This window comes from Clinocottus analis, unplaced genomic scaffold (assembly GCF_023055335.1).
Source record: "Clinocottus analis isolate CAN_PGR_092001 unplaced genomic scaffold, fCliAna1.0.p SCAF_6, whole genome shotgun sequence".
Lineage (NCBI taxonomy): Eukaryota > Metazoa > Chordata > Actinopteri > Perciformes > Cottidae > Clinocottus > Clinocottus analis.
Window position 1 is genome coordinate 2,175,329 of NW_027176218.1, and position 26,586 is coordinate 2,201,914.

Here is a 26,586-nt window from a genome sequence, read left to right on the forward strand (position 1 = left end):
CAGTCGTCAGGGTTTATCTCTCTCCTCTTCTTCTTCTTCCTCTTGTTCTCTTGTCATGACCCATTTCAGGAGCGACTCTCACCGAGACAGACGTGAGTACCACACACACACACACACACACACACACACACACACACACACACACACACACACACACACACACACACACACACGGATGTTGTAACTGAAGATGCTGATTTTGTGTGACTGTTGAGATGCTGAGAGACAAAGTGCAGGTGTGTGTGTTTTATCCATGTGGTCTTGAGAGTGTGTGTGTGCGTGTATGTGTGTGTGTGTGTGTCTGTGTGTGCGCGCATGTGTGCAGCACGTCCCTTTAATTAAAGCAACTTCAGTTGGTGAAACCAGAGCGTCGTCCTTAAAGCTGTGAGACGTGAGCGGAGCAGAAAGGTCGTTCATTCTTTCGCTGTGGACCAAAGCGATGAGGGATGGTTCACTGTTCACGACCGGTTGGTGACCAACCGCAGGGTCGGCAGTTCGATTCCCCTCCTGGTCCTCATGCTTACGGCTCCTCCAGTGAGAACGCTGCATTCACAAAGTGTACGGCTGAGATTTAGGGACACAAGGAGTCAACTTTCCCCCCGAATGTTGTGCAGAAAATCTGCATTAATGTTTCCATCCACTTCGTCGTTGTGTGTGAATATGAGTTCATTTGGTTGATGGAGATAAAGAAGAAGACACACAGGATGAGGTCATTAAAAGAGTCAGACGATGGAGAAACATGTTCAGGTCGTGCTGGAGATCCAAACATCATTTAAAAAGGAGTCTGAGAAACGAAAGCAGCGAGACCATCAGACAGGTGTCACACACACACACACACACACACACACGCGTTGTCGTTAACGTTGTGAAACGATTCATCAAGTTTAGGTCACAAAACTAGTTGGTTTGGGTTAGAAAAAGGACAATGTTTTTTTCTCTGTAAAACAACGCAATGTAACAATGTGAGAACGTAACGTTGCACTCGTAACAATTATCGCGACAACGTAATACGTTAAGGAAATGCAGCAACGTAATGAGGCAACATGCAACAATATAATGCAACAACGTAATGCAACAACGTAATGCAACAACATAACACAAAAAAGTAATGCAACAAGGTGGCACAACAATGTAACGCATCAACGTAACAGAACAAGGTAACGTAAATATGCAACAACGTAACAACATGATGCAACAACGTAACATAATGCAACAACGTAACGTAACTATGCAACAACGTACAAACATACCAACGTAACAACAACATAATGCAATATCGTAACGCAACAACCCAAATATGCAACAATGTAAATATGCAACAACGTAAAAACTTAACAACGTAACAATGTAACAATGCAACAACGCAACAATGTAACGTATTTCATCGTCTCCCCGATACATGAACACAGTACTTGTGTTTCGGGCTGTTTTCAGTTAAAGGTCAGTGAGCAGTGATCTGCTCCTCTGGCTGGACAAAAGATTTTCCTCAATGTGTTTAAATTGTGAGCGATTCAGTCGATAGAAGGTGTTGTTGTGATTTATTGTGTTTTACAATGTTGTGACAAACTGCTCTGCGACGACGTAACAGCTTTTATGAAATTGTCTCTGTCTCTTTAAACCGTTATCTCAGATGACTCTGGGTCGTCTCTTTGATGGAAACAGTGCTAACCACCATACAGATCAGCCTCCACTTCAGCCTCCGCACTCCTTACTGAATCAAGTCCAAGGTTGTGTTTATCCGTCCGGAAAATCGCGGAAATGTCAGCGCCCACATACTCACCGCCGTCCGCGGTCACAGACGAGCAATAACATCAGTGTTACAGTTTCTAAAACCGGGCTCCTAATATCTCAGCACCGGCTTTGATCACCAGGCTGTGAAGACAAGACCCTGAAACTCTGACATGTTGTTTCATGGTTGGAGGGGAACTGGACACTAACTCATTATTTTAACTGAGGTCTTTTTTGTGTGTGTTTTTATGTCAAGTTCAATTAACTGACAGACAGGTTAACACATTTTCACTTTCAACTCTAATAACTCTGTAAATTTGGTTTCAATCGACTTCGGCCAATGTTCTTTATGACGTGACACAGTACACTTAATGAAGTGCTTACCAACCTTTCTACCAACCAACCAGCCAACCGATCTACCTACCTACCTACCTACCTACCCAACTAACTACCTAACCACCTAACTACCTAACTACCTACCTAACTACCTACTAAAGTACCTACATACCTACCTACCTATCAACCAACTAACTGGCCCAAAAGACCTACCAAACTACCTATCAACCTCCCTACCTACCTGACTACCTACCTACCGAACTACCTACCTGACTACCTACATACCTACCTAATTACCTACCTACCTACCTACCTACCGACCTAACTACCTGACTACCTACCTATCAACCAACTAACTGGCCCAAAAGACCTACCAAACTACCTATCAACCTCCCTACCGATCTGACTACCTACCTACCGAACTACCTACCTGACTACCTACATACCTACCTACCTACCTACCTACCTGAGTACCTACCTACCGAACTACCTACCTGACTACCTGACTACTTACCTACCGAACTACCTACCTGACTACCTACATACCTACCTGAGTACCTACCTACCTACCTACCTGAGTACCTACCTACCTACCTGACTACCTGACTACTTACCTACCGAACTACCTACCTGACTACCTACATACCTACCTAATTACCTACCTACCTACCTACCTACCTACCTAACTACCTGACTACCTACCTATCAACCAACAACTGGCCCAAAAGACCTACCTACCTACCTATCAATCTACCTACCTGACTACCTAACTACCAACCTACCTATCAATCTATCTACCTACCTCTTTTTTTCACCCCTTTGTTTCTACTATTCTACTTTTTTTAATGCACATGAAACCCAGTAATTGGTGGAAAGGAAGCAGTAAACACGCTCATTCATCCTGTGAAGTGAGCCGCAAGACGCATCGTTTCCTCCAGTTTCATGGAACATGATGAGTGGAGTTATTGTGTTTCACATGTCAACAGGATGAACTTCAGACTCGTTGGTACTGAGACACCATTTGGGAGAACAGGCAGTCATGGAGAGAGCTCTGCAACAGAAGAGGTTGTTTCCTCTCTGGTCATCCTGAAGGTCCCAAAGGGAAGATCACGCTTCATGTCTTCCTTTAATGGAGTGAGGTGTGTTTAGGTAAAGTAATACGGAGGTTTAAATGCCTTGAAAGTAGTCGGTAGGGACTTTCAATGTTCTTGTTTTACTTGCTTGTGGGTTTACGAGAAGACCCTTTGAAGGTCACCTGACAGGAAGTATTGTGATGGGTCATCAGCTCATGGATGCAGTTCCCATTGTATCTTGATGAAGTCTCATGCAGTCAGAAGTCAGATGGTCGGTCTGGAGGCGGTCAAACGGGAGGTGTGGATGTCCTAATCGTGTATTAGTAGAAACTGCTTATTTATTTAAACAATTTAAGTACCAATTAATTACAGATGATATTGTTCTAATTACTTTTATGTCCAATTTCTCGTATCATAATACGATAATAATATGATGTAATTATATAATCATAATAAGTAAAGAAAACGCTTCTTAATTCCCTTCCGAGTAATTAGGCGCAAATGTTTGTTTGTTTGTCAGCAAAACTACTGGTTTAATTTTCATGAAACTTGGCGGATTGGTGGAAACCGAGCCGAGGAAGAACACATTACACTCGCTGATTATTCTTCACGTTCGCTATCATCGAGACGAGGCCTTTAGGGTTTAGCTTCACACGTTATCGGCTTTATTTAGCCGACGGCGTCGAGTTTTGGGAGGATGGTGAAGTGTAAATTGCTTTACTTCCACTTGAGACCTGAATGTGCTCATTTAATTTGCTCTAGTAGTACTTTAAGTTCTGCGTTAACGAAGCTGAAAGGACCCGTTTCTCAATCTCAATCGAACTTTAACGTGTGATTCGATTCCGATGTTACGATCGAGGATGAGTCTTTTTTCTTTTAAACAGCAGCACAGCAAACTGAGAGAAGCCTGAACATGTCAGACAGAATTTTTTTTAAAAAAGGACTGAAATTTGACGGAATATAAAACTCCTTTTGAAACGAACGCGGCCACCGACACACTTTTCTTTGCACCGTAACCGTCAAACCGATGTATTCAGACAAACATAGCAAAAAATAAAAAACGTGGACGTACAGAAGTGATCGCCGCCCGGCGGCCTCCGCTCCGGATACTCTGCCAAACTGTGAATAGCCTGCCCCCTGAAAACCAATAACCATGAGGGTGTGAAATTGTCCTGTCATCATTCTCTCTTCCTTCCCTCCCCTCTTATTTCCCCCCTTTCTCTTCCCCCCTCCGGCCCCCCTCCATCTCTCTAAAGCCGATGTGTCGTCCAAACAATGCCGAGCAATGAGCGAGCGAACAGCTGTAATCACTCAGTCGATGAAGCGCAATCACTCGGGCGTAACGGCGACCTGGCAGTCTTATCGATCTCCGGGGGGAGGAGGAGGAGGAGGGTGACGATTAAAGGACGGTTAACAGATGGTGAGTGACGGCGCTCATAAACCTCGCACTAAAAGACTAATGTCCTACAAGCGTCAGCCGGCATGGAACCCATAAACAACCTCGCCAGCGCTGCGGGTGGGAGCGAGCGGCGGTGATGGGAGGGCGAAGGGCCAGCTGCCGCCTTTCCCCCCGAACGCGAGTCTGACGGAGGTCGAGGAGAGGCAGCGTCTCTCAGCTTTCAATTACCGAAGCCAAGTGGTGACTGTTCAGTCTGACGGAGGGGAAACAGGAAGTTGGGAGTTGATTTCGTTTTTTTTTTTAGGAAGAAGCTAAAACGTTCTGATGGATTCGCCCGATACAGAACGTTTTGCGTTCCACCACAGCTTTCTGCCAGAAACATGTTTATAGGAATAATCCATTATTAGTCCACAGTGGAGAAATGTTCTCCGCATTAGATCCATCCTTAGTATTTCAAGGAGCAGTAGGCTGGGTAGCAATTTGGGATTAATTGTCTTGCTCAAGGACACTTCAAGATGCAAACTATGAGGAGACTGGGGATTGAACCAACTACCTTGTGGTCGCAGGACTACCACTCAACAGCCACCCTTATTTGGCAGCTCCGCGACACTTTGAGGAATAAAGGTGCCAACTAGAACCATGCAAGCTTCTCCGGCTTTTCCTCTTGGTGGACATAAAAGTTCCACCTAGAACCACTTTCAGATGGTTCGACCTCGAATCCAACATGAAGGGATGTATCCAGAACCATCTGTGAGAGGTTCTTCAAATAACTCTCCTACGGATTCCTCGAAGAATCCCCAACGGAAGTCCTATCCAGATACTTTTCATCTTGTAAGGGTGCTATCAAGGACATACCCAAGGGTTTCATCTAGAACCTAAACATGGCGGTTCCCATGAGAACATTTTCATGTTTCAAAGGTTTCATCTAGAACCTACGTACGGCGGTTCCCATGAGAACCCTTTCATATTTCAAACGTTTCATCTAGAACCTTAACACGGGGGTTCCCATGAGAACTCTTTCATATTCCAAGGGTTTTATCTAGAACCTACCCATTAGGGGTTCCCATGAGAACCCATTCCTATTCCAGGGGTTTTATCTAGAACCTACCCATTAGGGGTTCCCGTGAGAACCCTTTCCTATTCCAAAGGTTTTATCTAGAACCTACCCAGAAGGGGTTCCCATGAGAACCCTTTCCTATTCCAAAGGTTTTATCTCGAACCTACCCATTAGGGGTTCCCATGAGAACCCTTTCCTATTCCAAAGGTTTTATCTAGAACCTAAACACGGGGATTCCCATTAGAACCCTTTCCTATTCCAAGGGTTTTATCTAGAACCTACCCATTAGTTGTTCCCATGAGACCCCTTTCCTATTCCAAGGGTTTTATCTAGAACCTACCCATTAGGGGTTCCCATGAGAACCCTTTCCTATTCCAAAGGTTTCCTCTAGAACCTACCCATTAGGGGTTCCCATGAGTACCCGTTCTTATTCTTGGGGTTTCATCTGGAACCCATAAGGGCCGTGGTGATGTGGTTGCAGTGCAAATCTCCACACTCTTGGTGTTACAATCGTAGTTCTTTGGGTTCTGTGGACTTGTTTTTAACACCAACCTTTCAACAATCTGCTGGGCCTGCGGGGGCTCGGGGAGTCGTGCACCGAGCTCTGATGGAGGTCCCGCAGAGACAGAATGCGCTCAGCTTCCAATTATAAAACCCAAATGGTGACTATTCAGTCTGACGGAGGGAAACAGGAAAACTTAAAGTGGTTTCGCGGTTGACGACAAGGAACGAGGACGAACAAAGAAGAAGAAGAAGAAGAAGAAGAAGAAGAAGAAGAAGTACTTTGTAGTACCCAAGTACCCTGACGGTTTCTGGAAGAACCTTTCTTTAAGGTTCCACCTTGAAAACCTTTTTCCTACAGATTCCCGTTTTGCAGTTTAATTTAATGCGAAATATTGTAAAAAGTGTTTGAATCTTTTTTACTTCAACGTCAACAAGTCAACCAAAAGTGTCGGGTTCGAGGGTTACGCATGAAGATGACGAGGTTGGGGGTTAGGGGACCTTCTTCATCATGGGTTGGATGACAACCACAGGGGGGAGATTACGTTTCAGGAAGGCGGCAGAGTTCATGGCGAAACCTCCGGGTTTTGTCACCCGGCTGACAGACAGGAACATGTTTGCTGTTGAATGAGGAAGGAAATGAACTGCAGTCTGACAGATGGAGGCCAATCAGGCTCTCAGGCCGCTCGTTAAGGTGGCCGGCTGCGTCCAAGTGTGTGTGTGTGTGTGTTTGTGTGTGTGTTTGTGTGTGTGTGTGTGTGTGTGTGTGTGTGTGTTTGTGTGTGTGTTTGTATTGCTGATGTTGTGATGACATCTATTAACTATTCTCCTAAGTGTTGGAAACACAAGTGTGTGTGTGTGTGCGTGTGTGTGTGTGTGTGTATACATGTGTATATGTATATATGTGTACATGTCTATGTGTGAGAGTAATGAGTGTGTGTGTGTTTGTATTGCTGACGTTGTGGGGACATCTGTTTACGGACACACAATGTCCTCTTAAATAATGGAAACACACTCATGTGTGTGTGTGTGTGTGTGTGTATGTACATATGTGTACATGCGTATGAGTGTGTGTGTGTGTGTTTGTATTGCTGACGGTGTGGGGACATCTGTTTACGGACACACAATGTCCTCTTAAATAATGGAAACACACTCGTGTGTGTGTGTGTGTGTGTGTGTGTGTGTGTGTGTGTGTGTGTATGTACATATGTGTACATGCGTATGAGTGTGTGTGTGTGTGTTTGTATTGCTGACGGTGTGGGGACATCTGTTTACAGACACACAATGTCGTCTTATGTGATGGGAACACAAGCATGTGTGTGTGCGTGAGCATGTGTAAGTGTAAGCAAGTGTGTGTGTGTGTGTGTGTGATTGTGAGTGTGTGTGTGTGAGAGTGTGTGTGTGTGTGTGTGTGTGTGAGACCCCAGCCTCCGTGTCCTCTTATGGTTTGCTTTTTGTTTCCCAGACGGCGGGATGAACGGCGAGCTGAGAGCCGGTCACACCACGACGGCCAAGAGAGGAAACAGCGCCCCCGACAGGTGAGTCTCCACCACCAGACGCTGCCGCTCATCTTGATTTTTGTTTGTTCATTTTAAACAGGAAAAACTTACATTTCATACCGTGACATTCTCTTAAAGCTTGTGAATGTAAACGCAGCATGAGAGCAGACTCCAGCCCGGCGTGTGACTGAATCCCACGTCTGCGTTTAGCACCATGTTTTGTAACAGTGGTACTATTCGCAGTAGCAGCAGTATTTTTGTGTAGTTTTCTGTGTGTGACGCTGGCGGTCCGGCTGTCTCCTCCTTTAACCTCATTCTCTGCTGAAACTGAAGCCAAACTGTCCTCCCAAGTCCCACCTCGCCCTCCGCCGGGTGGATTAAAGCCGGGATTTACAGCCAGGCGTCCGGACAGCCGGTCCCTGGAGAGCCCGCGAGGATCTGTGCTCTCGGATGGACCGACGCCGCGGAGACTTTCCCACAATGCCTCAGTTCTGTGAGAGCGCTTCAATGCTGAGATTCCTTTATTGTGAGAATGAGTTGAAGGGGTTCACAGGTCAGACGCTGTCTTGGTTTATTTTTCCATCTTTTGTCGGCCCTCTGGCGTCACTGAGATAGCTTGGAGGTCTGTTAATTGATTGGTTTGTTAATTGATTGGTTTGCTAATTGGTTTGTTTGTTAATTGATTGCTTTGTTAGGCGGCTCGTTAGAAGACAGGAACCAATCAAAAACAATTTGGTAAAATAAATAATGGGAATATAGAAGGTGAACCACAAAGGAAATGAAAGGGTCGGGTGGATGCTGTTCGAATAAAAAAACACAAACACAAAGACCTTTACAGTCAAGATGGCGTGTTGTTGTGTTGTTGCAGCGTTTGTTTGTTTAGTTGCAGCCACTGAAGGGAAGCTGTTTGTCATCGTGTTGGATGATCACTGTCACAGAGTCCAGCAGCTGTTAGCTTAACATCATGTTTTCAGTCTCCTGCTGGGTGAACCCTCCCCGTCTTCTCCCCACACACACACACACACACACACACACACACACGCACACACACACACACACGCACACGCACACACAGAGGCATTGTTCCCCAGGCTTCACTAAATCACTTCAGTATGATTGATGGCTGCATCTTCACTGTTTAGTAGTTCCCCAAAACACACACACACTTACACACATACACACACACACACACACACACACACACACACACACACACACACACACACACACTCACACACACACACACACACTCACTCTCACACAAACAGTAATGTTGTATTTTCACTCCTCAATGACACCATGTTTATGCCGTTGTTGGAGCAGGTACAACGCTAGCGGAGCTGCAACGTTAGCAAAGCTGCAACGTTAGCAAAGCTTAGCATTTTAAACTCCATTTTGGATTTCTTTCTGTTGTGATTTTGATGTTCAATCACAGCTACATGTGTGTGTTGGGTTCAGACCTGCGTCTAGTGGTTCTCAACCTGTTTCCAGCCATGTACCCCCTGACCAGAAAACAGTTAGCTTAACATTGGAAGGGTACGTCCTTGGTCTGAGAGGCGCACGGCATGCTGGGAAATCCTTGCAAATCAGCGTTTAATGAACTGACGGAGGAAAGCTTCACCCGGGGGCCACAGCAGGGTGTCGGTTGGTCCAGTTTTAACATTGATCCGCGGTTTTGTTAGAGGTGGACTGTGTTTACACCGCCTCCTGAGAGAAAAGAGAGAGAGAGAGAGAGAGAGAGAGAGAGAGAGAGAGAGAGAGAGAGAGAGAGAGAGAGAGAGAGAGAGAGAGACTGTAATTATGTCTTCTTGTCCCTCGATCGGCTGAGATGAGCGTTTAGTAGAAAGAGATGAATCAGCGTTTCCTTTGAGGAGAAAAATAACAGCTCGATAAAGAGGCAGCACAAGAAAAACATTTAACCCCCCCAAAACACACACACACACACACGCACACACACACACACACACACACACACACACACACGCACACACACACACACACACACACACACATACACATAGAGGAGATACAGTGAGGTAAAACTAAACGGCCTCCTTGTTTAAATTTAAATGTCACGTTTAATGGAGCTGCGATCCTTCGTGAAATGTCGACATGCAGAGACAAACGCGTGTGATGAATGTAATATTAATTACATTAAGACGCATCGTAACGTTGTTCCCTTCTTCCTGCTCTGCAGAATGTGTAAAGTACATCTTATTAAAGTCTAATTGTCATAAACAATTAGAAGTCTGTCCTTCATGTGTTAAAGCTGCACTCTCTCTCCTGACCACCAGGGGGCGACTCCTCTGGTTGTATAGAAGTCTATGCTTCATGTGTTAAAGCTGCATTCTCTCTACTGATCACCAGGGGGCGACTCCTCCGGTTGTATAGAAGTCTATGCTTCATGTGTTAAAGCTGCATTCTCCAGAGACGTATACGATGTCTCTACGTTGCTCCTCCTCAGGCCATATATGGTCACTTCCTGGTCACTGGTTGCAAAAAGCCAAGATGGCGTCATACTGGAGGCTTCAAAACGTCCTTTAAACCAACGAGTGACGTCACCTTGACTCCGCCCTTTTCTTCAATACTTTCTGGAGGTTTTTCACGAGTTCCTCTGCGGACTTCCCAGCAGGCCGAGGTCACCGCCTCGCCGCCTGACCCGGGAACGCCGCCGGCTGCACGGCCCGTTAACCGCCGTCTCACCGCAGCTACGGCACGCCGCCGCTGATTTATCACACTGCGGCGGCCGGTGAGGGCGAGCTAAAGCAGGATAAATGGATAGTGGTGGTGGAGTGTGTGTGTGTGTGTGTGTGTGTGTTTGTGTGTGTGTGTGCGCGTTTGTCTATGACTGTGTTAGTGTGTGTGTATACGCGTGTGTATGTCTTTGTGTGTGGATGTGTGTGTGCTGTCTTCACCTGCCACCAGACGCTCAACCCAGGAAGACATGAATATGTATGAACACACACACACACACACACACACACACACACACGTGCGTGTTGCTGTTCGGTGTGTGAATGCTGTCATTAGCGCTGAGCGCTAAGTAGCATCTATAAATGCAAATTCCTCATCATCTCTCTCATTGTGCTGCGTTCAGGTTCAGTTCAGCCGTGTTTACTTTCCCTCTCCGGTTAAAGACAGGACGTAAGAACCGTCATTGATCTCTCTCTCTCTCTCTCTCTCTCTCTCTCTCTCTCTCTCTCTCTCTCTCTCTCTCTCTCTCTCTCTCTCTCTCTCTCTCTCTCTCTCTCTGTAATTGTTCCCATCAGGAGAACCACGTCTGCGGTCTCTAATAACACCATTACGCTGCTCCAGCAGCTCGGCGCAGAGCAAATTAAAAGGCTTATTGGCACCCGAGGGTGCTCCTTCAGTGTGATTACGAGCACAAAGATGACGCAACAGCTCTTCAGTGCATTTACTGAAAAAAGTATTAAAACACAAGTATAAATGACTTACAATTACTTAGAAACTAAGTAGGTCATTTATACTTTTTATAGTACTCGTGTAGTTTTGTATTTAATATAATGTATATTTAATAATTATAAATTAGGTAAAATAGAAAAGTTTGATGTTAAAAAACAAGTGGACCCTTTTGGAGCCCTCGTGTTGCGACGCCTGATCACGCAGTTAAACCAGCGGCGCGATCCATACCGGTCATTCAGCGCGGTGCTGCAGATCAATACTCGTGTTTAAAGGTTTGCTCCGACACAGCTCAATAGGAGACGCACCACGGAGCCGGACGGGGCCCCACTGAGCCGGGGCCCCGGATCGATGCCGCCGCTAAGCGCTGATTAACGCCACATCAGCGCTGATGAAGACGAATGATGAGGGAGCGATGATACGGCCATCAGAGCTCTGTTTCCTGCTGGATCCTCTTTATTGTAGGGGCCTGTTTGTCTGTGTGTGTGTGTGTGTGTGTGTGTGTGTGTGTGTGTGTGTGTGTGTGTGTTAGTTAGATGGTTATTGATTTCTTCTCCTCGTGGATAAATAGAGCCACACTTCTAAATTCAATCTCCCTCTCTTTTTCATTATCACTCAAGTTAATCTTCTTCTTCTTCTTCTTCTCCTTCTTCTTCTTCTTCTTCTTCTTCTTCTTCTTCTTCTTCTTCTCCTTCTCCTTCTCCTTCTTCTTCTTCTTCTTCTTCTTCTTCTTCTTCTTCTTCTTCTTCTTCTTCTTCATTCCCACACTCTAGTACTACTACTTTTACTTCAGTACTTGGAGAGTACTTGGTACAGTGCAGCATTACAGCAGCTAGCATGAGCCTGCTAGCACGAGCCTGAGGTTTAACTAAAGTGTTGTGGGAGAGCAGAGGTGCTGGTTTGCTGCCTTGCCCGGAGGCTCTCTGGCACTGTGTTAAGTAGGTCTGAATGCCATCTGCTCGGTTCAGCTGCTGTGTGGCAGAGAATTTAATTTGACAAAGTGTGTTATTACAATACGGATTATTTATTCCAGTAGTCACATAGCATTCTTCTTGCTAATCTAGTTACATTCTTTTTACTTGTATTATTATATTAGCATATGTAGCATAGCATTATATTCTATTTTATTCCACTGTAGTCTATTTGTTTCTATTGAAGTCTCAGTTTCCTTTTTTCTACTTAATGTCCTGGTCTTTACTTTATTGTTCTTTCTGCTCTATTGTCTCTAATTTAATTAGATTAAGCGCTGCATTGTTGTGCTCTGTTGTTGTGCTCTGTTGTTGCCCTCTGTTGTTGCGCTACGTTGTAGCGTCACGTTGTAACGCCACGTAACGCCACGTTGTAACGCTGCGTTGTAGCGCCGCGTTGTAGCGTCACGTTGTAGCGTCACGTTGTAGCGTCACGTTGTAGCGTCACGTTGTAGCGTCACGTTGTAGCGTCACGTTGTAGCGCCACGTTGTAGCGCCACGTTGTAGCGCCACGTTGTAGTTGCAGTGACGGCAGCCTGTTTGTGACCTGAGTTTCTCTCTTTGTCTCCTCAGATCTGACTATGAGATGGAGTATGACCGACACCCTCATGTTTACTACAACAGGTAACATCTGATGACCTTTTATGACCTTGGTGGGTTGGCAGTGGACTTAGTGTCGGAGCTAAAGACTTCCTCCGTGCCGCAGCAGCTCTCATCAAGCTGCGTATTTGACGCAGTGAGACATGGTTGTTGTTGTTGTTGTTGATGTGAGATCAGTTGACATCACAGAGGAGGTGTCTTCATGTGACAGCTGCCGGAAACAGAACTGATATTTTGGTCCAAATGACTCTGGCGGCAGCTGTCAGCGACCTCATCTTCAACGCGTTTCAACAGCCTCTAAATGGGTTTTTCCTGAGTGACTCAAACGTTTCATCACAGAGCAGGAAATTGGACGCCCTCTCGGAGAACATGAACTGCCTCCACTCTCCATTTGCGTCCGGGCTGGCGGCGGCACATTCGATTTCCTGTTTGATGGCAGCGTGCGGCGGGCGGACTGAGAGGTGAGGAAACGATCCTCCCCCCTCCAGAGAGCTGTTTACAGTCCCAGATGGACACGACGGCCGCGAGTGGATCCCAGCTCGACCTCGTTGTGTTCCGCTTTCAGCCGACTGAAGAGGAGTTTTGTGAGGATGAGCGCAGCTGCCGGCTGCCCTCTGCCTCCTTCTGCACGGCCGTGAAACACAAAATACACACAATGAGGACAAAAGTACATCAAACAAGTGGAAAGAGAGGATGACTGACCCTTAACGGAGCACTGTGCAGGATTAGAAGATTCCCACTCGCTTTGTCGTGAAGGAAACGTTGCTACATTTCATTTAGCTGACTTTTATCCAAACCGTAGACACAAAAGTGTCTTGCTCAAGGACACAACAACAAAGACCAGCGGAGCCGGGGCTCAAACCACCGATCCTCTGACTAAAAGACGGGCATGCTGACCACTAAGCTACAGTCACCCCCACTGAGCCTCAGTCTCGTTACGTTGTTGCGTTACGTTGTTGCGTTACGTTGTTGCGTTACGTTGTTGCATTATGTTGTTGTGTTACGTTGTTGAGTTACATTGTTGTGTTAAATTGTTGCGTTACGTTGTTGTGTTACGTTTTTGAGTTACATTGTTGAGCCACATTGTTGAGTCACATTGTTGCGTTACGTTGTTGTGTTACGTTGTTGCGTGACGTTGTTGAGTTACATTGTTGAGTTACGTTGTTGTGTTACGTTGTTGCGTTTCGTTGTTACGTTACATTGTTGAGTTACGCTGTTGTGTGACAATACGTTGTCTCTCACAACGTATTGTTGTGAGGGAAACGAACCATGAACCCTACGGAGCGTCGTACTGAGGGAACGTTTACAAGAAGACAACGTGAGTCACAAAATGTGTTAAAGCAAAGTCGTAAACTTTAAACTGAATTAAAATATCTCTGCTGCAGAAAATAGATTTGCAGCTTAGCTGTTTTTGTTTTTTACTTAATTACATTCAATTAAAATAGCCCTGATGCAGAAAATGGGAAATGAGATGAGTGTGTGATTGTGAGTGTTTGTGTGTGTAATTGTGTGTGTGTTTTTCTCAGAGTGTTTAAGAAACTTGATCCAATCAGTTTGTTTCATTTAGTTTAGCTTTCTCTAGCGCTTTAGTTTTTGAAGTAGCAGAAAGTGTGTGTGCGTGTGTGTGTATATGTGTGTGTGTGTGCGTGTGTGAAGACAGTATATTGTTAAGAAAGTCCTTGTGTTTTCGTTCAAACATTTGAGGTTACGTTTTGCGTCCTTGAGGACGATGGACACAACAGAGGACTTTTCCTTTACGTCCACACAGAAACCGTGAACTTCAGGAACCACTATGAGGCTCGCAACTAAGTCTGAAGTCCCACGTTGTCTGTGTGTCTAAAACCACGCTGAAACACCAGCGCGGACAAAGACCGTGTTCATCTTCACGCTAACACGTGTTAGCGTGTTAGCGTGGACGTAGCAGTAAGAACATTTCTATCGGAAGCTCTGCTGCTCATTCACAGCCTGTAAAACTCCCCGACAGCCCTGAAGGTGACACGGCGGCGTTCGGTTGTGCTACACTGACGACGCAGCAAATTCTAGACAACAGAGAAAGGGAAAAAAACACTGTTTGTTGAGGAAATGTGCCATTTCGGCAATTTAGCGTGAAAGAGAACGACAGGAGTCGAGTAATAAATCATCTCCTGTCTCTTAAACATGTGATTCCTCCCCCGGCAGCTGCAACTCACCTGAGATCTGACAGGATGGCGACGTTACCTGTGTTCAAACACCAGCACACAGACTCGGAGGTTGGACTCTGTTGGACTGCTGCGCTACGTTGCTGCGCTACGTTTTTGCACTACGTTTTTGCCCTACGCTGCTGCGCTACGCTGCTGCGCTACGTTGCTGCGCTACGTTGCTGCGCTACGTTGCTGCGCTGTCGTAAGTAGAAAGACGTCGCACCTAAAAGTGTCGCTCTTTGAAGCGGGTCTCACTCCTTCTTTCTCTTCCCGGATGACAGAGAGAGACGCTCGCTGAAAACAATGGTGGTTTGGTGCGTTACCAAGTTAGCTAGCTAGCTGGCGAGAAGGCTGAGCTAACACCGTGTTGGTGTGACACGAGACGCGAGAAGTTCCCCGACCGGTTTCACACAAAACCAAATGTTGCGAGGACAGCTGTGTAAAATTATCTTTTTAAATTGACAAACATGAAATGTTTAACCTGCGCCACACGACCGAGCTCACCAGCAAGGCATCCGTCGCTCTTCCCGCCAAATTTGACAACATTTTGCCGTAAACATCTAACTACAAACTCCATATTCTTTTGTATTGGGAATGGGGACTGGTTCAAAGGAAACCAGTTCAACGTCTGTTATACTCGTGTTCGATTCTCTCGGCCGAAGGACAAATAATGAATCTTGAATCCCGAATTTTTTGAGGAATCGAAATGGAAACTCTGAATTAAACTGAATTAAATGAGTAAACGATTGAGCACATTTCACATTCACGGTCGTCACGACGTCATTTCAAAGTGCTTCACAGATCATTTGCCAAAAAAGTTTGCTGCAACACTTTCCCTCTCCGTCCGCAGTGACACGAGGCGACTCTGAGAAACGTCTCAGTCGACTTTCAGACGAAGGTTAAAAGAAGCAAATGTCGAAATGAAAAAGAAAGACGTGGAAAACAGCCGTCTGACCGCCTCAAAAACACAGATCACTGCAGGCCGCCAAGGACAGGTGGAGGAGGAGGAGGAAGAGGAGGTGTAACTGTATGTTAGCTGTATAAGAAGATGAAAGAGAGGAGGAAGAGGATGTAGAGAACAGCAGATGAGAGAGAAAAAGTGGCTGACAGCATGAAAAACGAGTGTGTTGGCAGCCGGCAGCCGCTCAGATAAACGCTCCACTCAGTTCCCTCCCTCTGTTCACTCGTCTGCTTATTTCCTCACACACGTTCCCTCGTTCCGACAGGGAAGCCCACATGATTCATTTGTAAAGTGCAGCTCTGGTCCCGGTTCAGTTGCTGCAGGACGGTCCGACGCGCCGGAGAAATGACAGAATCGGCCGTCTGTTCAATCAGCGGTTTGTTATCGCAGAAACACTCAGTTACAAGTGAAAGTCATTCATTGAAAAGCTGGAAAAAAAAGAGTAGTGTGACAATTAAAATAAAAGTCTATGCTTCATGTGTTAAAGCTGCATTCTCTCTCCTGGCCACCAGGGGGCGACTCCTCTGGTTGTATAGAAGTCTATGCTTCATGTGTTGAAGCTGCATTCTCTCTCCTGGCCACCAGGGGGCGACTCCTCTGGTTGTATAGAAGTCTATGCTTCATGTGTTAAAGCTGCATTCTCTCTACTGACCACCAGGGGGCGACTCCTCCGGTTGTATAGAAGTCTATGCTTCATGTGTTGAAGCTGCATTCTCTCTCCTGGCCACCAGGGGCGACTCCTCTGGTTGTATAGAAGTCTATGCTTCATGTGTTGAAGCTGCATTCTCTCTCCTGGCCACCAGTGGGCGACTCCTCTGGTTGTATAGAAGTCTATGCTTCATGTGTTAAAGCTGCATTCTCTCTCCTGGCCACCAGGGGGCGACTCCTCCGGTTGTATAGAAGTCGATGCTTCATGTGTTAAAGCTGCGTTCTCTCTCCTGACCACTAGGGGGCGACTCCTCTGGTATTTTCAGTGCTGTTCCTACTTTTGCTGGCAGTAAAGGATGGAATCGCCGCAGCAATGCATTGTGGGATCAAAAGGACTTCAGACATAATGAACAGTGCTTTCCAGGTGTAACAACAACGTTTGACCTGTCCAGCCGGCAGGAGGATAACATTTGGTGCACCTTCTCTGGAAAAGCCTCCAGGAATGAAGGTTTTTAATTATTTCATATTTATCTGTAGAATAACACGGAGCCGGGATGCAAAGCTGCTGCGGCCGTGTCAACACCGCCGTCCTGTAAATATTTATAGGCGTTTATCTGCCAGGCTGCGGATTATCGGCTTAGCGAGGTACAGTGCCCCCCCCCCCTCCTCATTCCCCCGTCGACCAACACACACTCGGCGGTTATCCTGCGAGCACAAACGCGGCAGCAGGTCTGAATATGCATCATCACAAATCAAAAAGTTGTCAATCAGGAGATGTTAATCCCCTCGCCGGCGGCTGTAGACTGTTTGTGTGACAGAGACGTAAAAAAAAAAACATTAAAATCTGAATCCTGAAGTCTAAGAAGATAAAAGTCAGAGCTGCAGGTTTGTGACTAACGAGACAAACTTTCTGTATTTTTTACCTGAATCTAACTTTCACTGAACACTTTTACATTTTAATGACTTTATTTTTAACCTTTTGTGTTTTGGACCACAGGGGTTTATTTATTGTTTTATTCAGATGCATTTAGATTGTTTACTGCAGTAGAAGTACTAGTACCACACTGTGGAAATACTCCTGCATTCAAAACATTACTGAAGTAAAAGATTAGTAAAAGTATTGATTGATCATTCAAATGTTTTATTATATCTGACTTTTCTGTTTTAATATTCCTGCTGCATTTCAACCCAAACGACGATCTTTTTATGAACCGAACAAAGTATCTTACGATCTTTTCATAAACGTTAGTATCTTATGATTTTTTTATAAACTTAAGTATTTTACGATGTTTTTATAAACGTTAGTATTTTACGATATTTTTTTAAACTTAAGTATCTTACGATCTTTTTATAAATTTAAGTATTTTACGATATTTTTATCAAACTAAGTATTTTACGATCTTTTTATGAACTGAACAAAGTATTTTTGCATCTTGTTACAAACTTAAGTATTTTACGATCTTTTTATAAACTTTAGTATTTCACAATCATTTTATAAAACTAAGTATTTTACGATCTTTTTTATAAACTTAAGTATTTTATGATCTTTTTTATAAACTTAAGTATTTTACGATCTTTTTATAAACTTAAGTATTTTACGATCTTTTCCTCAACCTAACTAAGTGTTTTACGATCTTTTCCTGAACTTATCTCTGTGTATTTTGTATTCATGTAATGAGCAGAAATCGACTTTTATTCACATTAATATATAATAATTAAAAGAAACATGTGCATAGAAATATTTTGAATACACATTTTTGCATAAATCGTCAACATTGAAACTAATAGTTGAATAAGTTCACATTGACAGTTACGCATTGTTGAATTCTGTAAAACTTCTGGCATGTTCTATACGTTTCCTCCCGTGGATCTGAATCAGATTCCATCAAGTTGTTTTTCATCGTTCTTTAATAAACCTGCAGGACGTCAACACGTCGACACCCCGAATACGACTACATGTTGTTGTCATTTCTTTCCTCGGGCCTTTGAAGTGTAAATGTTTTTCTACGCCGCTAAAGCAGCTTTTGAAACGAGCTGCGCGTCTGTGTGTGTGTGTGTGTGTGTGTGTGTGTGTGTGCGTGTTTATTAATGTGACAGTGATAGAGATGAAGTGTATTCATGTTCCTCCTGCAGCTGGAGATGCTGCCATGATAGGCGGCGCAGAGGAAGAGCCTCCTCTATCGCGCTCTGCATCAAATTGGAGGCGTCAGTCAGATCTCAGCTGCAGCGCGACGCACTCTGTCAGGAAGAAGAAGAAGAAGAAGAAGAAGACGAAGAAGAAGAAGGAGAAGAAGGAGAAGAAGGAGAAGACGCCGTCAGGGTTAGAGAGAGGAAGAAAAGCAGGGAGGGAGGGAGGGAATGTGGGATTATTTGATGAAATGAAGTCGGTGCCGGTTATCAGTGTTTTTTTCTTCCTGTGAGATAAATTGTTCTGTCCTTCATGGAGTCTCCGCTCACCTCGAGCAGGTAACAGCTGTGCTGCAGGTTTAGCAGCAAAACTCACTTTCACTCAACTTTTCAACTGCAGCGTCATCAAAGCGACGGAGACTTCCTTCTCAATTCATTTCATTAAAGATCATTTTTAAATTGTTGTAACAATTAGGGGGGATTTTATTCTGGATTAACAGGTTAGTGGACGAAGCAGAGAGAACGTCTGCAGACAGGAACTGAGTTTAAGTCTATGCTTCATGCATTCTCTCTCCTGACCACCAGGGGGCGACTCCTCTGGTTGTATAGAAGTCTGTGCTTCATGTGTTAAAGCTGTGTTCTCTCCCCTGACCAGGAAGTCATACCGTTTAAGTTAAAGTGTAACGTTGAGTTTGGTTTTAATAAATTTGTACTCAACATGTAAATTTTAATGAAAGTTGTATTTCTTAGTTTTTCTTCCTAAACTGGCTCATGAGCATCGATGATAAAATACTTCAGTTTGTTACGAACATAAAGATTAAATCTGCTCGAGATACAAATTGCTCCACTTCATCGCTGCGATAAAACAATCAAGCAGAGCCTCGGGGCAGCAGTGCATCATGGGACTCTGATGTGTGTGTGTGTGTGTGTGTGTGTGTGTGTGTGTGTGTGTGTGTTGCAGGGTCTATGACTACCAGCGCGTCCCCTCCTCGGTGCCGGTGGATCCCAGTCCTGTTAAACGGCCTCGCCCTTCGTCCTCCTCCTCCTCTTCTTCCTCCTCTTCCTCCACAGCCGCAGCTCTGAGGGTGAAAAGACGCCGAGCCTCCAGCAGGAAGAACAACCGGCACGCCTCCTCTTCCTCCTCTTCCTCCTCTCAACGTAAGACGGCAGATTTCTTTAAACTCAAGTCCAAACTAAACTAAACTAAAATGAACCGACATGAAAATGTCAAAGCTCTTATTTTTACTTCCTTGTTTTGGAAATCCCTGAATGTTTTTCCACTTCATGTTCGAGTGGGCTCCAATAAATTAACTCTCCTTTTCCCTCCTCTTATTTAAGGCCTCTCCTCTTATTTGAGGCCCCTCCTCTTATTTGAGGCCCCTCCTCTTATTTAAGGCCCCTCCTCTTATTTAAGGCCCTTATTTAAGGCTCTTCTGACTCCTGAAGCCTTCCTGGTCCGCCCACATTTCTAAAACCACGTCATACAGGAAATGCGAAAGCTCCTGAACATTTCAATACCCAGCATGCCCTAATCAGCCAATGTTTTGACATAAAATAAGTTTTTTTTTTTGACTGAAACTCCTTCCTAACGTGCCAATGCTTTGTTGAATTGTGATTTTTGTCACAGATTGTGATTCTTTAGGTCATAATCTTTCATAGAGGTGTGTTATTAGCATGTGGGCTGCTGTTAAGCCCCTGAACTGTACAGTTTGACATCCTAGGTGACCGCTTCAGGAGGCATTTTTGATAAAATATCATGCTGGGTGTTCATAGTTATGATCACAATATGGTATAACAGTGGTTTTTTTTAAATATACATTTTATTCCCAAGAAAACTCTGAAAAGAATCATATAAAATAACACTAGTATTCAAACTCATTTGGAGTTCATCCGACTACTAGAACATGTCTTTCCTAAGACCCTCCTTTCCTAGGATCCTCCTTTCCTAAGACCCTCCTTGCCTAGGTCCTATAGGACCCTGCTCGTGTTTCCTCCTCGCCTCGGCGGTGGGGCCCCGGGGTGCTGCAGGGAAGGCGGGTGCCAGATGGTCTCTTCATTAAAAGCGGGGCTCTCCCTCCCGCTGCAGAGCCCAGCCGAGCCCGTCGGCGCAGCCGGAGTTAATCGCGCGTGGCCAATAAGAATTGTTTATACTGGTTTATTACAAGCCTTAATAGTTTTCACTTCGCCCCATCACGAGTAAAATTAGATTGCCTTTCGCCAGCTCCCCGAGGTCGAGCGGCTTTCAGGAGCGAAGTGGTTTTCAGGGTCGATTGGCGAGCTGTGAGAGGAGAGTGGGGTGAGGGGGAGGAGCCAAGCTTGCATGCATCCTCATCATCCTCCTCCTCATCCCTCTTCCCCCTCATCTCCTCGCTTGAACCTGGAAGTTGTTGACCGCTCGTCCCGAAGCTCTCGTTCCTGCTTTGAGGCGCGAGGAGGGACGTCCGCTGTTTCCTCGTTTCCTCTTTCCTCGCGTCGAGGAACTGAGACGTGAGGAAACGACGCAAGTGAATTAAGAGAATTGGGACGCACCCCCAAAGAGTGTAAGGATGTTACATTCAAATCTGATTATGGAACAACTTTCCACCAGATGTTTCATGTTTGATCCTCCAGATGTAAAGCTACCAGATCAGAGGAGCCATGTTTTAACATCGAGTCTCTTACTGACTCTCTCCCTCCCTCCCTCCTTCCCTCTCTCTCTCTCTCTCCCTCTCTCTCTCTCCCCCCCAGTAAAGATGGCAGAGCTGCTCTCCATCAAGAGGGAGCTGACGGTGATCAAGGTCCAGATCGACGGCCTGTTGGACTGCGTGGACGAGATGGACCGACAGAGGAAGGACGGCGCCGGTATATTTGGGATTTTATTACAGGTTTCACTATAAAAGTGAAAAACTATGACCCATCCATACTTATTTTTGTAGTACCAACAGGTTTTATTGATATTGCCGTCTGTGATAGTCAAAGATGTGTAAGCTATTGTATTGAGTTACTTTAACAGCTTCTCTGGGAAGCCGTGTGATAGTGTTTGTGTGGGCTTTTATTGTGAAGGATGAAACGGAAAGAGAAGAAATGTGAGTAAAGAGAAGTAAAGCCTTGTGTTGGTATTTTATTACCATTATAAAGTAAAGACATGTTTTATCTAAAAGGCATTGATGAAGAAGAGAGGAATCGTAAGAGTTTAGAACAGAGAGAGAGAGAGAGAGAGAGAGAGAGAGAGAGAGAGAGAGACAGAGACAGAGAGAGAGAGAGAGAGAGAGAGAGAGAGAGAGACACTTTCACTCTGTATTTGTGAGAAATGGTTCGATGATCAAACTGCCTGCAGCGTAAATGATGACGGAGGTAAACAGCGATAAACGCCGGCCTCATAACCTTTCATGAGCTCAGGAGCTATCTCACTGCCAAGCAAGTGTGTGTGTGTGTGTGTGTGTGTGTGTGTGTGTGTGTGTGTGTGTGTGTGTGTGTGTGTGTGTGTGTGTGTCGTGTGTTCTCTACTTTGAAAGAGGAGAATTTGCTCCAAAAAGAAAAGGGCGAGGACAGAATCTAAAGTAGAGCGTAAAGAGTCTGGATACAGTTTTTTATTCTCAGTCGGCGACGTGACGACCTGCAGGTACTGAGTGTGCAGACTGGTGGTGGAAGGAAGTATCCAGTCATACCGCAGTGTACAAATACTCACTTGTGAGTAAAAGTATTGCGTTTCAACTCTTTTACAGGGTTGTTTCTGGCGCCCCCTGTGGACGGCAGTGGTAGTGTTTTCCTTTTGAAAATCTCTCATTTTACTGATAGTACTTTACAAGGTGTGTGTGTGTGTGTGTGTGTGTGTGTGTGTGTGTGTGTGTGTGTGTGTGTGTGTGTGTGTGTGTGTCAGAGTGTCCTCAGGGCCGGGAGCTCAGTGTGTCGGACTCTCCTCATCGAGGTTCAGTCAGCAGTCTGGAGAGAGAGAGTCCTGAACCAGGAGAGGCGAGCGAGGACGAGCCGCTGCACTACCAGCACTACTACCCCCACAGGGTATTTATACACACTACTACTACCCCCACAGGGTATTTATACACACTACTACTACCCCCACAGGGTATTTATACACACTACTACTACCCCCACAGGGTATTTATACACACTGCTACTACCCCCACAGGGTATTTATACACACAACTACTACCCCCACAGGGTATTTATACACACTGCTACTACCCCCACAGGGTATTTATACACACTACTACTACCCTCACAGGGTATTTATACACACTACTACTACCCCCACAGGGTATTTATACACACTACTACTACCCCCACAGGGTATTTATACACACAACTACTACCCCCACAGGGTATTTATACACACTACTACCCCCACAGGGTATTTATACACACTGCTACTACCCCCACAGGGTATTTATACACACAACTACTACCCCCACAGGGTATTTATACACACTACTACTACCCCCACAGGGTATTTATACACACTACTACCCCCACAGGGTATTTATACACACTACTACTACCCCCACAGGGTATTTATACACACTACTACTACCCCCACAGGGTATTTATACACACTACTACTACCCCCACAGGGTATTTATACACACTACTACTACCCCCACAGGGTATTTATACACACTACCACCCCCACAGGGTATTTATACACACTACTACTACCCCCACAGGGTATTTATACACACTACCACCCCCACAAGGTATTTATACACACTACTACTACCCCCACAGGGTATTTATACACACTACCACCCAGACATTGATGTCTTCCTCCCTCAGGGTAACTCTCTGTATTGAGCTCCTGTAGAAGGAAATACTGCCATCTGGTGGATGATGTATTATTAACACCAGCTCAACACGAGGAAGCAGTTAGTTTATCAACTCATAAAACTACAAAACAACAATAACAACAACAACGCATCATGGAATTGCTTTGAAAGGTTTGATTGAAAAAAAAATACTTTAATGATTACATTTTCAAAATGTCTCCTGATGAATTTCCTCTCCTTATCATTATAATTATTATTCCTATTTAAAAAAAGGTCAATCACTCTTATTGTGGTTGATGTTAATCTAAAATTAGGGGATGAACTATTTAATTAAAAAGAGTAAAAGTCTTGTTGCTCCGCGCAGAGTTGCTGAAAGACAATTAGTACAATCTGAGGAGGACGGTGTGTTTACTGTCTGCGTGCGGCCGCCGGTGCTTTCAATGTCTCCGTTTCTTTGCAGGAAAACATAATTATATAAATTTAGCCTGCAGGCTGCAGCCTACCTGCTTCATTAAACTGAGCGAAGGCAGAGAACAGACCTTTAATCTGCTGCATCGCTCCTCTGACAGGAAGAAACAGAGCGTGTGTGTGTGTGTGTGTGTGTGTGTGTGTGTGTGTGTGTCTGAAGAAAAGAGTGTGTTAGTAATTACACTGGGTGGATGGGTGTGCGATAAAGTGTGTTTGTCAGAACAGGAAATCTTTTGTGGACTGATGCCTTGAAAATATATGTGTGTGTTTGTATTTTCTTGTGTGTGTGTGTGTGTGTGTGTGTGTGTAAGATGAAGAGGACGCGGCTGTGTTAATGAGGGCTAACTGCAGTGTGTGTTCATCTCTCTAAGAGCCGCTTCCTGTTTGTTTCAGATAAAGCATCAGTTGGACCTCGAGGACGATCTGTGACTCTGCAGCTCAGGTATGAACTCCACCTGAGTTCACTGGTGAAAGAATAACACCAACAACACACTTAGTTAGGTTTACACAACAAAGACACTTAGTTAGGTTTAACACCCCTCTTCCCTGTTTTCTCCACAGAATAGAAGCTGGAGATCAATAACAGCTGGGATGGAAAATATCTCCAAGGAGACGTTGCCAACATGAACTGCAGAGGACCGGCTCGTCTCTTCTCCACCTCCACCCCTCAATCTTTCTCTTACCCGTCCGTCACTTTGATTTCCATTCAGCTGCATCAACTCCGGTTCTGGTTTCCAGATTCTCGAATTGTTCCCGATGTATCACAACTATAGGGTCTCCGTGCTATCAGAGAGACATTTTGGACTTCGCTAAACGTCTGTTATTATACTTCTTTTTTTTTTTTTTCGAAAAACCTTTAAATTTTTCAGAGGATTTCCTTGATTACAGGACAACATTGATTTCAACAGTAATGTCAGAACACTATAAAAATGTACTTTAAATTGTTGATACTTTCTGCAGACAAACACTACATACCGGTGAGCAATTTATTTAATTTTGTGCACATTCAAAAAACTATTCATGACGTATGATTTGCAGAATTTTTGCTCTATTTTTAATATATTATGATTGTATATATTTCCCCACAGATTGAAAAGGTTACATTTTCTTTCCTAAAAGACGTAGCCCAGTATTTGCCCCATTTATTGCTCTGAGCTTGCTCCACTGTCGTCCTCCTCTCTAAATTGATGTTAATAAAATCAGTGTGGCAGCAGCTGGCAGCTTGTTAATTACACAGTTTATTTTCACCAAGTGCATTATGTGGAACGAACAGGACGCGGTAGACGTCCTGTGTTAAAGCCGCACTGACACTGTGGTAATAAAATGATAATCAAACTTTTTGCAATTTCCTGAGACTAAGATTAGCTCTGAATTAAAACAACATGCTATATAATAATAGGAAGATAGGTGCGGGGATGTACAATGACCACTGCTTCAGGTTAGCAGCAATGTTAAACTATTAATCGATTTGTGTAGCAACTAAATCAAGTTGTTTAGCTGCCACACACGCAACATTATTGCAGATGAAATGCTTAGTTAGCTGCTAAAACATGCTGGTTTACGGTGACCTAATTATTATGTTCAGAAGTTGGTGCTCAAGCGGCGTAATTTCAGACCCTGCCACTATTTTACGGACCAGTTTAGCTGACACTTCAGTAGCAAAAACAGGCTAACGGAATAGTTACCTGCCTAAATAGTTGGTTTACGTTAGCTAATGGTACATTTTAACAGCATAAACAATCGGTTACGTTAGCTAACGGTACTTTTTAACGCCATTAACAGTCGGTTACGTTAGCTAATGGTACATTTTAGCAGCATAAACAGTCGGTTACGTTAGCTAACGGGCACAGAGCAAACCACTTACCAGATGAAGCAGCTTCAAAGTTAAAAAAGGTTTTAGCTTGTGGCTTTAGTCGTTTAGTTGTCAGCTGAAGTCTGAAGCGACCCATCAGAGTTCATCAAACATCCTGAATTACAATACTAGGCATCTTCACGCCCTGTAAACCATTTGTTTGCAGCATTGTTTCCCACGTTTTGACCAATTGGTGGGGAATTTAAACAAGGCATCCGAAAAATACATCGATTTCTTGCTCTCCTGAAGTATTGGGATGGAAATGTGGAATGACTATTCATGTGACCCAGAGAACAAACGTTAAAGTGACCTGCAGTAAGTTAGCGCCAACGGTGCGACATCATACTACTTCCTGTTTTTAGTCATATTTAACTTTACACTGTAGGACATTATGTTTGTTTCACCACATTTGGAGTGACTGGTTACAAGTTGCTCAGCTGGATGACTGACTGTAAATATGTTTAAACCCCTAAAAAAAACTAAAAGACCACACTTGAAAATATGTATGTGTACACTAGTGGCTCTTTATACTTAAAAATGTCAGAGTTTTAAAACATGTTGCTAAAAATGTTTTAATAAGAAAGTACACTGTAAACTACAGACACAAAACCTTTTTTGAAACACTTAATTTAACTTCAATGTAGGTTCTATTATTGTTGTATTTGTGTTTGTCCTCAGTGCTAAATGTATTTCATTGTGAGTGTAGTAAAGGTATTTTTCATAAAATAGATGTGTAAGCTTTGTGTGTGTAATTATAATATTATTCTGTATGAAGGAGTGGAGATATTCATGGTTTCATTTAGTACATGTTAACGCCAGCAGTTCTTCTATATATATATATATATATGTGTGTGAAAGCCTATTTAACAACTCATATGAAGTGAAACACAAATATTATATTAAGTTATACCTGTTTTAATTCAATCAGAGGACGTCTATCTCGTCACGACCAAACAGTGGACCGTGTGTTGTTGACTGAACTCTCACAGCACCGTTATTGATTCATTAG

General features: G+C 44.3%; 1 protein-coding gene across 2 annotated transcripts; it reads left to right on the forward strand.

The window, feature by feature from the left end:
- On the forward strand, nt 1-26,282 carry LOC137804566 (RNA-binding Raly-like protein). Of its 2 annotated transcripts, XM_068603865.1 has the most exons (8): nt 1-92; nt 7,560-7,632; nt 12,555-12,605; nt 19,459-19,655; nt 21,225-21,338; nt 22,357-22,496; nt 24,119-24,167; nt 24,287-26,282. In XM_068603865.1, exons 1-7 carry the CDS (start codon nt 56-58, stop codon nt 24,152-24,154), a joined length of 648 nt encoding a protein of 215 aa, XP_068459966.1. In that variant the 5' UTR covers nt 1-55; the 3' UTR covers nt 24,155-24,167; nt 24,287-26,282. The 2 variants fall into 2 exon arrangements, with proteins under 2 accessions (XP_068459966.1, XP_068459967.1); XM_068603866.1 differs by lacking the exon at nt 12,555-12,605.
- Nucleotides 26,283-26,586: the final 304 nt, after the last annotated feature.

Excerpts from the sequence above, each read along its gene's own strand:
- LOC137804566 (XM_068603865.1), top strand. The coding sequence starts at position 56 with ATGACCCATTTCAGGAGCGACTCTCACCGAGACAGAC. Across the intron at positions 93-7,559 it reads CGACTCTCACCGAGACAGAC|ACGGCGGGATGAACGGCGAG; the intron begins GTGAGTACCACA and ends TTTGTTTCCCAG. Across the intron at positions 7,633-12,554 it reads GGAAACAGCGCCCCCGACAG|ATCTGACTATGAGATGGAGT; the intron begins GTGAGTCTCCAC and ends TTGTCTCCTCAG.